This window comes from Callospermophilus lateralis, chromosome 12 (assembly GCF_048772815.1).
Source record: "Callospermophilus lateralis isolate mCalLat2 chromosome 12, mCalLat2.hap1, whole genome shotgun sequence".
NCBI classification, from domain to species: Eukaryota; Metazoa; Chordata; class Mammalia; order Rodentia; family Sciuridae; genus Callospermophilus; species Callospermophilus lateralis.
In genome coordinates this window covers 29084312-29097635 of record NC_135316.1, presented here as the reverse complement: position 1 = coordinate 29097635, position 13324 = coordinate 29084312, and the positions used below count along the sequence as shown (strand labels likewise).

At 35.8% G+C, this 13324-nt stretch overlaps 1 protein-coding gene across 1 annotated transcript in view; it reads left to right on the top strand.

The window, feature by feature from the left end:
• The window catches only part of Sacs (sacsin molecular chaperone), a 48017-nt gene that overhangs the window by 7172 nt on the left and 27521 nt on the right, over positions 1-13324 (top strand). The window contains exons 4-7 of the mRNA XM_076872070.2: positions 800-885; positions 4170-4281; positions 8977-9123; positions 11375-12869. Of these exons, the coding sequence (XP_076728185.2) occupies positions 800-885; positions 4170-4281; positions 8977-9123; positions 11375-12869 (1840 nt within the window). The remainder of the gene's footprint in view (positions 1-799; positions 886-4169; positions 4282-8976; positions 9124-11374; positions 12870-13324) is intronic.

Below are 13324 nucleotides of genomic sequence, written 5' to 3'. Positions count from 1 at the left end.
TGTTTTGTTTTTTGGTACCAGGACACTTGACCACTGAGCCACATTCCCCCGCCCTATTTTGTATTTTGATAGAGTCTCACTGAGTTGCTTAGTGCCTCACCATTGCTGAGGCTGGCTGTGAGTTGCAATTCTCCTAACTCAGCCTCCTGAGCCACTGGAATTACAGGCATGTGCAATGGCACCCAGCTATATACAGATTTTTAAAATTGTGTGCCTCTGAGGAATTACTTCCTTCTTACACATTCTTGTAAATAACTTCCTGTTAGCTATTAAAGGTATCCTTGTTAATTGATGTAAGAATATCTAGCATAGGCAAGACTACAGAGTAGTTAAACTAGACAACCATGGAGATAAGGACTGCTGAATTTCAGAATTATCAGAGCATTGGTTGAGTTTGAGAGTATTAAGAATGTGACACAAGGCACCACTGTCTCTAGCCAATAATATATTGGCAAAGCAATGACAAATAGCACCATTTATTTAGTTTTCTTTGGAAGATAGCAACATTTCCACACCTGTTGTGCTCTTTATTTTTGAATAAGTAATCTTTTTTGATAGTATATTTAAAATATTTTTGTAACCTAATTTGTAGCCCAATTAAAAGTCTTGAGATTTGATAAAATTGAGTTTGCTTTACTTCATAATGAATTGCTTAGGTAGATTTTTGAACCAGGATCCTGCTTGAGATATATGAAACAAACTGTACTATCTATAGTTATCTGTGTCATGGAACCAAATCATATGGCTGATAAATCGAAGATATTTATCTAAATCATTTTAAAGGTATTCTGTATTTTAGGTCGATTTGGTCAAACAACTCCACCACTTGTTGATTTTCTCAAGGACATTTTAAGAAGATATCCAGAAGGAGGACAGATTCTTAAGGTAGGGTATGTGCTGTGCTCATGTTTAATTTCCTTTGATAAAAATGAGACACTGCAAAATTTCTTAGAAATCTTTTAGTGTTTAAAGTTTTAAAGTTTTGTCTAGATTTAAATGGCTATATTTATTTATTTATGTGACTGTAGTGTATAGGTGGATGGGATAAGTTTGAGAATGCTGTCGGTGTGAGTATGAGTTTACCAGGGCAGAGGAGCTCACTGAGCTGCTGTGACTGTCATTAGGCACAAAGTGTTGCTCTAGGAAATTGTGTAGAACATGGTGCAGGAGCATCACACAGCAATCAAATTACCAGCCAACCAAACTAATATAAACTTCACGTCAGGGACCAGCAATATATTTACATTTGGCTTTTGGATTTAGAAGTTTACTTTTTGGGCAGGTTTATTTAATAGGATAATTATTTATTTATTTCTACTGACTGATATTCTTTTTGAATGTACTCATTAAAGGAGCTGGGGTGTGGCTCAGTGGTACAGTGCTTGCCTAGCATGTGTGAGGCACTGGGTTCAATCCTCAGCACCACATAAAAATAAATAAATAGAATAAAGGTATTATGTACATCTACAACTAAAATAATTAAAATAACAATAGCAACAACAACAACCCCCTCCCAACTGAACAACCATAAAAGAAAGCAATAAAGGAAGATATTGCAAAAAGTAGATTTTGTGTTTAATAACAAACCTCCTTAATGAATTATAAAAACAGATCAATTATTATATCTTTTTCCTTACTAATTAGTTTAGTATTTGTTATCTTTGGTATCTTAGCCCTCATTTCCTTAGAGATGGTTAGGACTGGGTCAGGTGTACTCACATAGTAATGTTCAGTTGGGCACTCAGTGAGCATAGTGTCATTCTTTAATGATGGTCATGGGATGAAATACTGAAGGAATTTCAGAATGGGCACCAGTGGTTCATAGAAAAGGTTAATTCGCAGACTTATTATATTGATTAATTAGGAAAATGGACCTGGGAAGAGTATGGATATGGGATTATTATGGGGGTAGAGAGAAGTGAACAGAGTGAATTTAGAATGAAGATGCAGTTGTGACAGGAAGTAGGGTCTCATCAATTCATTAGTGAGTGATTCGGATTATTGCTAGGAAATGAGGCAGTGGTCTGAGCAAGGTGTGTTGCAAACAGCTGGTGATTGATTCTTCTCCTTTGCTTGTTGTGTATATTTATTTTGTAGCCAGTTCAATAGAATTTTGTTTCTTGGATATTTTAGTGCTAGATTTAATAGGAACCTTAAAAAAACTGCCTGTACCTCAGCTAATACCTTTTGTGATTTTTTTTTTTTTTTTTTAAAAAGGGTCCGGATATTTTAGTGACCTGCCCAAGAGCAAATACAAAATTTATTGCTGCTGCTTCTCAGAATCAATTTATAAGTGATTCCCTGAGGAAATAACTGAGGAGAAAGTTTCCCATCCTATTTGGAGCTGGGGACTTAATATTTTATCTTCATTTTTTTCCATCTCTGCTTCCTAAAATATATATAAATCACAGATATCTGAATGAAGACAAGATCCAACCTCTAAAATGCTATCATTTTGTAAGCTTCCTATTGTTTTGGTAATTATTTCATCCTTATTTTTCGTTCTGTATGTTGTATCATAATGTAAATAAGGTTGCTAAATTTTAGAGATTTTGTTAGGTTGAATAGAATTAAAATGGGCTTAAAAATTAAAAATCCTATGAGAAATGGGCAGTTTGTAAATAGGAGGAATTAGTAGCTGACAAGGATGTGTGGTTCAAATACTCAAGTTTGGGGTTGAACAGCTTCTCAGTTCAGCACTATTCCTTCAGTATCCTTTCAGTTGTTGCATTTCACATGGAAGTGTCTCCTGTCTACTCTAATTAAGGCTTTCCTCTCCACACTGCTATAGTATCAGTGTCAGCTCTCTTAAATTCTTATTCATCCCTACCTCTGATTTAGTGAACCTAAGGCTTTGGGGAGGTAAAGAGGTACTATATTTCATTGTATAATTGTTGCAGATTTTATGCCAATTTTTTGGTAAAAAAGTGGGGTGCAACCATTATGTGAAGTTTTTTGTTTGTTTAAATTGTTCTGGTGTTACTTAAAAATCCTGTCTGAGAGGCAAGATTAGGATGTACTCCTGAATTAATGTCAATGTGGTGGTGACAATCATGCAGTGAAGTATAGTATTTCTCCGCAAAGTCAGGTTCCTGAGTATAATAATACAGAGTGATTTATTGTGTTTGTAATGACCTGCCTATTTAAACAAAAGCCCTTGATTGGTTTGGTCTTAAGTCATAGCTCATTTGGAAAATTATCATCTATTGATCTTTTCTTACTTTAGACAAGATCTGAAGAAAATAAACTAGGGATAATGTCTATGGAGTTCCGATCAATGTTTTGATGATTATAGCCTGACTTTAGGAGTTAAATCTTAAAATGAAGTTTCTTTTCAACTTACCAGGGCTCAGCAAGTTTTGGTAGATGTCCAGAAGTGGTTGGGGTGGTTGGGGTTGGAAGTTTTGTTGAGGCCAGTGATGGGTATAAATCTTAATTTTTCCTTTCATTTCTATATTACAGGGGTCTTGTCACCCATTCACTCACCCACCATCCACCAATCGAACAATATTATTATCTCCTTTGTGAAAGGACTGAAACAGTCCCAGTCATCACACTTTGTACTTAGGAGAATGCCATGTTCATGTGTCAGGCTCTCAAGAATGTAGCATATGAAAGGGTACATATAGATTGATACTACTTGGTTCTTTTTTTTTTTTTTTATGAGAAGGTAAGTGTGGTAAGCAAACGATAACTAAAGGTCTGTTTTTGGAAATTGCTCAATAAGCATGAGATACTCCTACAGAGAACAAGATGTGCAGCTTTTGGAAATAATTTCTTTTTAAGGAAGATAAAAAGTTTTAGGTAGATTGAAGAAACCGTTGAAAATAGTTCTAGGATTTGTATTTAGAGGTTAAACTTAGTAATGGTGACTTGAAAAATGTATATAATTGGAGAAGGACTTTTCAGCCACACCTTCATATGTATGTAGCAATTACTATTTTTGGTAACCTCACTAGAGCTTAAAGATAATAAGTAGTTGATTTCCTTATATATATATATGTACTTCTAGAAATTGTTGTAGGTAAATACAAAGTTGGGCAATAAATAACTATATTATTGAATTGTATATTATTTAATGTATTTCTATACATTAAATTATTTTATAACATGAACTATATTATAATGTATTATAATGAACTATATTATTTAATGTATTTCATGTTTAGGAATTAATTCAGAATGCAGAAGATGCTGGGGCCACAGAAGTTAAATTTTTATATGATGAAACTCAATATGGAACGGAAACTCTTTGGTCAAAAGATATGGCACAATATCAGGGTAAGAATCAATAATTAGGAGAAAACTTTATTTTATGCAACAAATGATTTTTAATGATTCATGATTCTTTGTTTAATGAACAGTCTAATTATCATTTGCATTTCATGTCTTGGAATGTTTAATTACACTTATTCAGGCACTTTTCTCTGCTTTTGGTTGGAAGATGTCTCTGCCACTTGGTAATTTTAGAGAACAAAGAAAAAGTAATATAATTATATAAGTGTTTTATTCTATTCAATCACTTTGGATTTATATGTTTACTAAGATGATGGGATACCCTTTCCATATACACAACATTTTTTGAATTTTGGAAAGAAGGTGTAAGAGGTTGTGCTTTGTGTGTGTTTTGTTTTCTACTCCAGGGGTACTTTACACTAGGGGTGAGAGGAAAGATTGAAGGGGAGGAGGAAACAGGAAAATGAAAGAAAAGATAACAAAAGAGCCATATCCAGTAGATTACTCTGAGCATACTTATACTCTGAAGCAATGTATTGAAAAGAATGTTCATAACTTTTAGTACAGCTCTGAAGTTGATAGGGTGATTGTAAATGACTATAAATGAAAAAGAAGGGTCAGTTCCCTTTGCTCACAGATTTTCAGAGAGAGATGAGTCATACAGTTTAAAAAAGATGCTTTGTGATTTAGGAGGGTGATCACCATTGGTAACTAAGTATTTGGCATAGTCATAACTTAGATAAAATTTGTGATTTGGAAGTTGCACTTTCTTTATTCTTTACAAAGAGACGTATGAGTCCTGGTAACATCAGAAGGCTTGCATTTTGGATCTGAGTTCCTGCCACTGTGTTGATTTATGGTCAGTCACATCAGAGGTCATATTGTTTCAAGAGAGGTTTAATGTGTAAGATTTCTTGACTCTTAAGTCTGTGACTGAAGGTAATCATGTGGCAAGACATCCAACTTGGATTCTAGGGACTTCAGGCTATGTCCTAGACCTACATGGGGCTACCATACTGTCAGCTCCTCAGGCACAGGTGCACCAAGTGGCACCTCTGATCCTTACATTTATTCCTGCTCACCTACAATTGGTAACAAGGGCAAAAATCTGTCTCCTAGTTATTTTGATGATTAAATAAGATCATAGATATGATAATGTTTGTGTCTGGTATTATTCTGATGTTGTGTATGTACTGTAGAACCGTAAAGGTAAGATTGTAACGAGATGTTAGAAAGATTTTGCTTCAAAATTCTGCCAGATGTCTGGGATATTTTGCTTCCAGTCTTTTTACCTCATTAAAAAATATTTTAAATAAGATTATTTAGTTGAGTTGGTGCATATTTATGGATAGCCTCTTTAAAAGCATTATCCATTTAATCATTTTTAAAATAAAAGTTGAGCCAGGCGGGGTGGTGCATGCCTATAATCCCAGCAGCTTGGGAGGCTGAGGCAGGAGGATCATGAGTACAAAGCCAGCCTCTGCCAAAATGAGGTGCTAAGCAACTCAGTGAGAGCTTGTCTGTAAATAAAATACAGATTAGGCCTGGGGATGTGGCTCAGTGGTGGAATGCCGTTGAGTTCAATCCCTGGCATGCTCCTCCCCAGAAAAAGGTGACATATAAAAATAGGTGACAGTGATCTTTATCTGTATTTTAAAAAGATTTATTGAAGATTCTCTGTGCTCTTGCATATTTGGGAATGACTTTCTCTTGCCTTTAGACATGAGCAATCTTCTTGGATCACAATTTATTTCTGTTTTTTTTCCTCCATGTAGTGATATTTAGAATTTATATGAGAACTCTTCTGTATAGCTTGTTATTATTTCTTTTTATATAATGAGTTAATAGAAGGCTAAGATGGTAAATCAGATGCACCAGAGTAAGAGATCTTACCCAGCATTGCACTTAATGAGTCTTTCAAAGATAAGAGTTAAGACACACAGGTGAAGGGAACACGGAAAAGTCTGGGACTCCTCTTACCTGTCTTCAGGTTCTTTGATGCTGTTAGGACACACACTGGCCTTGGTTTAACAGAAATGGTCCCTGAGTTGTACATGTGGATCATAACTTAACATAGGAGCTATTCCAGTCATAAAACACACTCATATTTTTCTCTGATAATCACAAAACTATTACATTTTCAAGTGGATTATCCTTCATAAATGTATAAATTCCAGATGTTTTTACAATAAGGTACCTTTTTGAAGCTATCCAATAGCTAAGGACTCTCCTCCTAGTAAATACTGCGAGTTTCCCCAGAGATCTGTCATCAGCATGTTTACAAGGAGACTTAGCTAGGCCATCTCTTTCTTGAGTATTCCCTAGGTAAAGAAGGTAGGTTGCAGGCCTCTGCTAATTTTTTTCTTCTGAAATGCACATTTTCTTCTTTTGGGATGCTTTTCTCATAAATATCTCATTTTTGGAACTAAGAGCACCCCCTTTTAATCAGGTGCTGATTTAATAGGTGGTGGGGGTTAAATTGATCTCAGTGATGGAAACAGAGAGAGATCCAGTGAGACTCCCAAGTTGATTGGAGCAAGGGAAAAATATGTGGTCTCTCCTAATTCCAGGATGAGTATGATCAGAATTAACCCTTGAATTAAAGACACTGAGAATTGACAAGGCTTTTCTTGCTGGATGCACAGACTTGAGAAGGGATGTGTCTGGCCCACTTTGACCAGTTCCCTGTGCTGCTGTAGGGTCATGTTTGTCTTTGGTTCTAACTGTGAACAGACAGGGTGTAAGGAAGCTCCGGTTCCCCAGGCCTAGGGAAGCTCTGCTTATGGGGTGGTTTTCACTGTGTTCCTTCTTTTAGGACCTATAATAGCAATTTGAATACGTACAAAAGCCTCCGAAAAGAGATGTGAGGGGGAAATTATTTTTCAACAAGCACTTTATTTGAATTTTCCAAAAAAAGGTCCTGTTGCTTTGTAGTTTAATGAATGTTTTAAATAGGCAGTCAAGCAGGAGAGAGCTGGCTGCCGGCTTTCCTGTTAGTGGGAGGGATGGTGGGTCTTCCTTTGGGCTGGTGGTCTGCTGCATTCCTGGTAATGTTTCATTCAGGGTGTGTCCCCTGCTAAATTTCTTAATTACCTTCCACAGGCCTTACAGTTACCTGAGTTCTTCGTAGTTTTGGGTAAGAAGATCACTCGGGCCTGGTGTTCGGTGTTGAGTTTTTGTGGTCCTTTATTCTGTGTCTTCATAGCTATTTTTAATGGACATGGAGCAGGCAGAACCAGGCACTGCTTTGTTAGAGTCCATTTTAAATCAACTCAGGTTAACTGTTGTGCAATAACAGTATGTGTTTGTTACTATTCCTATGATACTGTGCAAAATGATATATTTTATTTTATCATACTATGTAAAGACTGCTAGCATTATATTAAAGACTAATGGTATCATATGCCGATACTGATTATATTAACACTGACACTTTTAGGTATGTTCTCTCTCCTGGGTACTGTGCTCAGTCTCTTATATCATCAGATCTTCCAACGCTTCTTTGTGGGTAGCTACTATTCTTGTCCTTGTTGCCCAGATGAGGAAACTGAGCCTTCTGACTGTGGTTGCTAATGGTCAGGCTGGTGACATCCAGACTGACTTAAGTCCAGAATCCTCTCACTGTCCTTTCCAAAACAACCTTTGCAACCTTAATTTATTATTATCCTGATTATTTTGAAATTAGAAGTGACCATTTTTTTGTAAAACAAAACAGGCTGTCATCTTCATATCTGGGCTTAAATTTAAAGGAGCATGAGGAGAACCATTTGAGGGTGCTGAGAATTGCCTAAGTTCATTTTCATAGTGTATAGATACACATAGCATAGCTTTTTTTTTTTTTTTTTTTTTTTGTACCACTGAGCCACATCCCCAGCCCTTTTTTTGTTTTTTGTTTTATTTTATTTAGAGACAGGGTCTGGTTAAGTTGCTTAGCCTTGCTAAATTACTAAATCTGGCTTCGAACTTGCCATCCGCCTGCCTTACCTCTGGAGCTACTGGGATTACAGGCATTTGCCATCACACCTGGCACACATTATTGTGTATGTGTTATTAAGTAACTATTTTTAAGAGAAAGCATGTTTAAAGTATAATGAGTTAATACAGTTGAATATTTAAAAGAATGTTAGAGCTTCTCAAAATAGAGTCCCAAAAATATTGGTGCAGAATTATAAAAATAACTTTTTAAAGAAGCTACTTTGAGTACATGTATGAAGATACAGATTGGTGTCAACATACTTTATATACAATCAGAGATATGAAAAATTGTGTTGTATACGTGTAACAAGAATTAGAATGCATTCCACTGTCATTTATTTAAAAATAATAATAAATAAATAAAAAAGAAGCTACTTTGGATATAATTCTGGATCACATGTTTAAACATTTTTCACATTAATGATTTTTTAAATTTTATAAGTAATACCTTATGTAGAAAACAAAAGGCAAAACTAAAAAAAGGCAAAACTCCAGAATTTATAACATGATTATTAATAATGAAGAATTATTTTTCATTTTATTGAATAATACATTAATAAGTTTTTTTTGGTCAGCAATAAATTCTTGATTTATTCAGCTGCTAATTTTTACCATTACATTGTTTTTATTGTGAAAATAATTGAAATTATAATGAATTCTGAATTCTGTCACTGCAGTCACTTCTTTCTCTCCATTTTCCCTTCAAAAAAAAAAAAAAAAAAGTGTACTACTTTCTGAATATCTGCCTTGCATTTTAACACCCAGGGTCAGCTCTCTATGTGTACAACAATGCGGTTTTCACTCCAGAGGACTGGCATGGCATTCAAGAAATAGCAAGAAGCAGGAAAAAGGATGATCCATTGAAGGTTGGAAGATTTGGAATTGGGTTTAATTCGGTCTACCACATAACAGGTGTAGTATTTGACTTTTAAGTCTTGATAATGGAAGATATTTTAGACTACATTGTATAATTTATTTGGTTAATTTTAGAAATGATACTCTTTTAAAGACATCTTTCCCACATTCTTCTGTCAGTAGCAAGAAGTATGTTAATAAATATCAGTGTTCCAAATTTTCTAAAATCATCATAGTTAATTGTACCCAAATTGTACTTCATATGTCATGTTAAAAGTTAAAGTTATTATGATTCTATCGAATCAGTGTAATATATTGTTATATTGTGTGTGATTTAAATTGTAGCTTTTGAAGTATGAAAATTGTCATTATGAAAATTTGTTATACTAGAAATCTCTAAGAGTTAAACTGATTCATATAGATTTCCTTGTACATGTTTGCACATATCAGAAGGTTAAAGAGAAAAGTGTAATATCTCATTGGTACTGAATAACTGAAAAAAAACGAAGGTCTTTAAATTGGTTCTGATATCGCTATATATTTTTTTCTGTTGAGTAAACATGCTATTCTTCTTAGATTTACCAGTATTTTAGAGATTACTTTGAAATCATGTTTTGAATCTGGAAAGAACCTGAGGTTTCTGGGACACAGATACAATTGGAAATGCTTGAAACTCTTAGTGTAGACATTTCTAAGAGTAATGTCTGATCTTCCAGAATCACAGCTTTTAGTGCTTACTATAGTTGTGCAATAAAAATTCTTTGTTGAATTGGTTCTTACTATAATTTTGTTTGAAATTGATTTTAGGAGAAGGAGAGACTGAGCAGGTAGGGCTGTGACTATAGGTAGGATGACCCAGTATTTTATCATTCAAATTGGAGTAAAGGAGGGTGTTATTATTTTCAGACAGTTGGCCTAAATTGGAATTGTCCTGGGCAAATGGAAAGTGGGATCTTCCTAACGATACCTGAATTTTACTAAACTATTGTACTTACATTAATATTGATCTATTAAATAACATTGACTGTCTTGTATATGAAAATTACATTAAATTATATATTGGAGTATATTACATATGAATAATAATATTCATGTGTTCACTTATTTGCAAGTTAGCCCTCAGGACTACAACATATGGTGGTTTTGAAGTGTTATGTAGTATGTATATGAATCACACAAGTGTGGAGACTATTCTGCAGGAATGAACCATGAAGTTAGAACCAGGCTGATAAATCAGCATTTGTATCTCAATGTGGTTTTGTTAAGTTGACAAGTAGCACATTTATGTGGGACATTAACTGGAGAGAATTCTCTAACCTGAGGATTTGAGAGGCTGTAGGTAATGCTTTTATAGTGTCAGAAATCTCCTTAACCTGATTTTAGTCATGGGTATTTGGCATTGTGTAATGGGTATACAGACAAGTGTGTCCTGGACTGTAATGTTGCCAGGTGGTTAAATCCATCCATTTGCTACCCAAGAGCTTATGAGTTTGTGATTGTGACAGTTAACAAAACATAGATATTAAGGGTTGACATCATGGCGGTATTTCTTGGATGAAGCTTACGTGCTAACATCTGCATGTGAGACCACATATGTCAGAATTACCTTGGGAATTTCACCAAAGGGCATCATGGATAGAATTTCTTTTAATACAGTAGGTCTGACACATCTAGTTTTTTTCTACCAGTGTTGAAATATCACTCAGTCTTTGATTAAGAATCAGTTGAAGCAATTATCAATTCAGGGCCATGTTACAGAAAAAATATGTGTCTTTAAGTACTATACAGGCTCAGCATGGTGAGACTCTTTCAATGTGAGAAGCACTTTCACCTGAGGGAGCTCACTTCTTATTCACTAGAGGGCCTGTGCTTGTTAGTGACATGGTGGGCAGAACCATCTGCATTATAGTTCTCCTCCCATCTTTTTTTCATAGTATAGAGTTGAATTTTAAATTTTGAGCATAGGTTGTAACTTTGTTAATTGGGTTCAGTGTGGCTGCGGGGGCTGAGTATAAATATCAAATGTTCTTTATATCCTATGTTTAAAGACTTTGAATATACAGCCTAGGTTTTCACAATAATTATGGACAGTTTCTGGGTCTGGCACTTGTTATTGATTAGATTGAATCAAAAGATATCATTTTTAATGTTCAAAGCATTACTTTTTCAATGCCAAATTAAGTCAGTTTTTGAATCATGTTTTTCAGGTGCTAGATTTTGATGGTAATTTTAATCTTATTATATAACCACTTATTATCACAGTGCATTAAATTTTAGAGTTGATCATGACTTTTATTTTTATTTACAGATGTTCCTTGTATCTTTAGTGGTGACCAGATTGGGATGTTAGATCCTCATCAAACACTTTTTGGCCCCCATGAATCAGGCCAGTGTTGGAATCTCAAAGATGACAGCAAGGAAATTAGTGAGCTTTCAGACCAATTTGCACCTTTTATTGGCATTTTTGGAAGCACCAAGGAAACATTTATAAATGGCAATTTTCCAGGAACTTTTTTCCGTTTCCCTCTTCGCTTACAACCTTCGCAGCTTAGTAGCAACCTCTATAACAAGCAGAAAGTTCTTGAATTGTTTGAATCTTTTAGGGCAGACGCAGACACAGTACTGCTCTTTCTGAAAAGTGTGCAGGATGTCTCTTTACATGTGCGAGAGTCTGATGGGACAGAGAAACTGGTGTTTAGAGTGACTGCCAGTGAAAATAAGGCCCTGAAACATGAACGGCCAAATTCTGTAAAGATTCTGGAAACTGCAATAAGTAACTATTGTAAAAAGATTCCAAGCAATAGTATCACCTGTGTAACATACCATATAAATATAGTTTTAGAAGATGAGAGTACTAAGGATGCACAGAAGACGTCTTGGCTGGTGTGTAACAGTGTGGGTGGGCGAGGGATTTGTAGTGAACTTGACTCTTTAGCTGATGAATTGAAATTTGTCCCAATCATTGGAATAGCCATGTCTTTGTCATGCAGAGGTGACGAAGAAAAAGGAGCAATATCTGATTTCTCAGGAAAAGCATTTTGTTTTCTTCCTTTACCTCCTGGTGAGGAGAGCAGAACTGGGCTCCCAGTCCACATCAGTGGGTTCTTTGGCCTGACTGACAACCGCAGGAGCATAAAATGGAGAGAGCTGGACCAGTGGAGAGATCCAGCAGCCCTGTGGAATGAATTTCTTGTTGTGAATGTTGTCCCAAAAGCGTATGCCACCTTGATCTTAGATTCAATAAAACGTCTGGAGATGGAAAAGAGCTCCGATTTCCCTTTGTCTGTGGATGTTATCTACAAGCTTTGGCCTGAGACCAGCAAAGTCAAGGTGCATTGGCAACCGGTATTGGGGCCTCTGTTTAGTGAATTATTCCAAAATGCTGTGATTTACTCAATCAGTAATGATTGGATCAAGTTGGAACAAGCCTATTTTTCAGAACTTGATCAAAGTTTGGAATACACAGAATCTGTGCTCAACTACCTCCAGAGCTCAGGGAAGCAGATTGCCAGGGTGCCAGCAAATCTGGCTGCTGCAGTTCAGCTCAATGCTGTTGCCTCCTCCAGCTCCACGCCTATGAGGAAGGTGACACCTGCATGGGTGCGGCAGGTGCTGAGGAAGTGTGCACATTTGGGCAGTGCTGAAGAAAAGCTTCACCTTCTGGAATTTGTGCTTTCTGACCAAGCCTACAGTGAGCTGCTTGGGCTGGAGCTGCTACCTTTGCAAAATGGAAATTTCATCCCCTTTTCCTCATCTGTGTCAGATCAAGATGTTATTTATATTACCTCAGAAGAGTATCCAAGGTAGAGATCATACCTCTCAAATGCTTGTTTACTCTGGGGGCTCCCTGCCCCTCCCCACATCTTTTATTGTAAAACATATCAGTTATCTATGTAGATTTTGTGGTTGGGAAGGTTTTTTGAAGAAGTATTTTGTTAAAATACTAAAGGATATGTTGCACATTTTAAAATGCAAAAGGGTTCCAGTTATTTATCATTTAAAAAATTATCTAAAAGCTGGGCATGGTAGCATACATCTGTAGTCTCAGATACTTGGGAGGCTGAGGCAGAAGGATTATTTGAGCCCAGGAGTTCAAGGCCAATGTGAGCAATAGTGAGACCCCATCTCAAAAAAAAAGTTATTCAAGTAGTTATTTACCTTAAATTTGAATAGCATCCCTGAGAACCATGATTATAAAGTGCTAATAATAACTAGGTCAGATTAGTCTCTATTCAGGTGTTTTGATGTATCTCTTTAT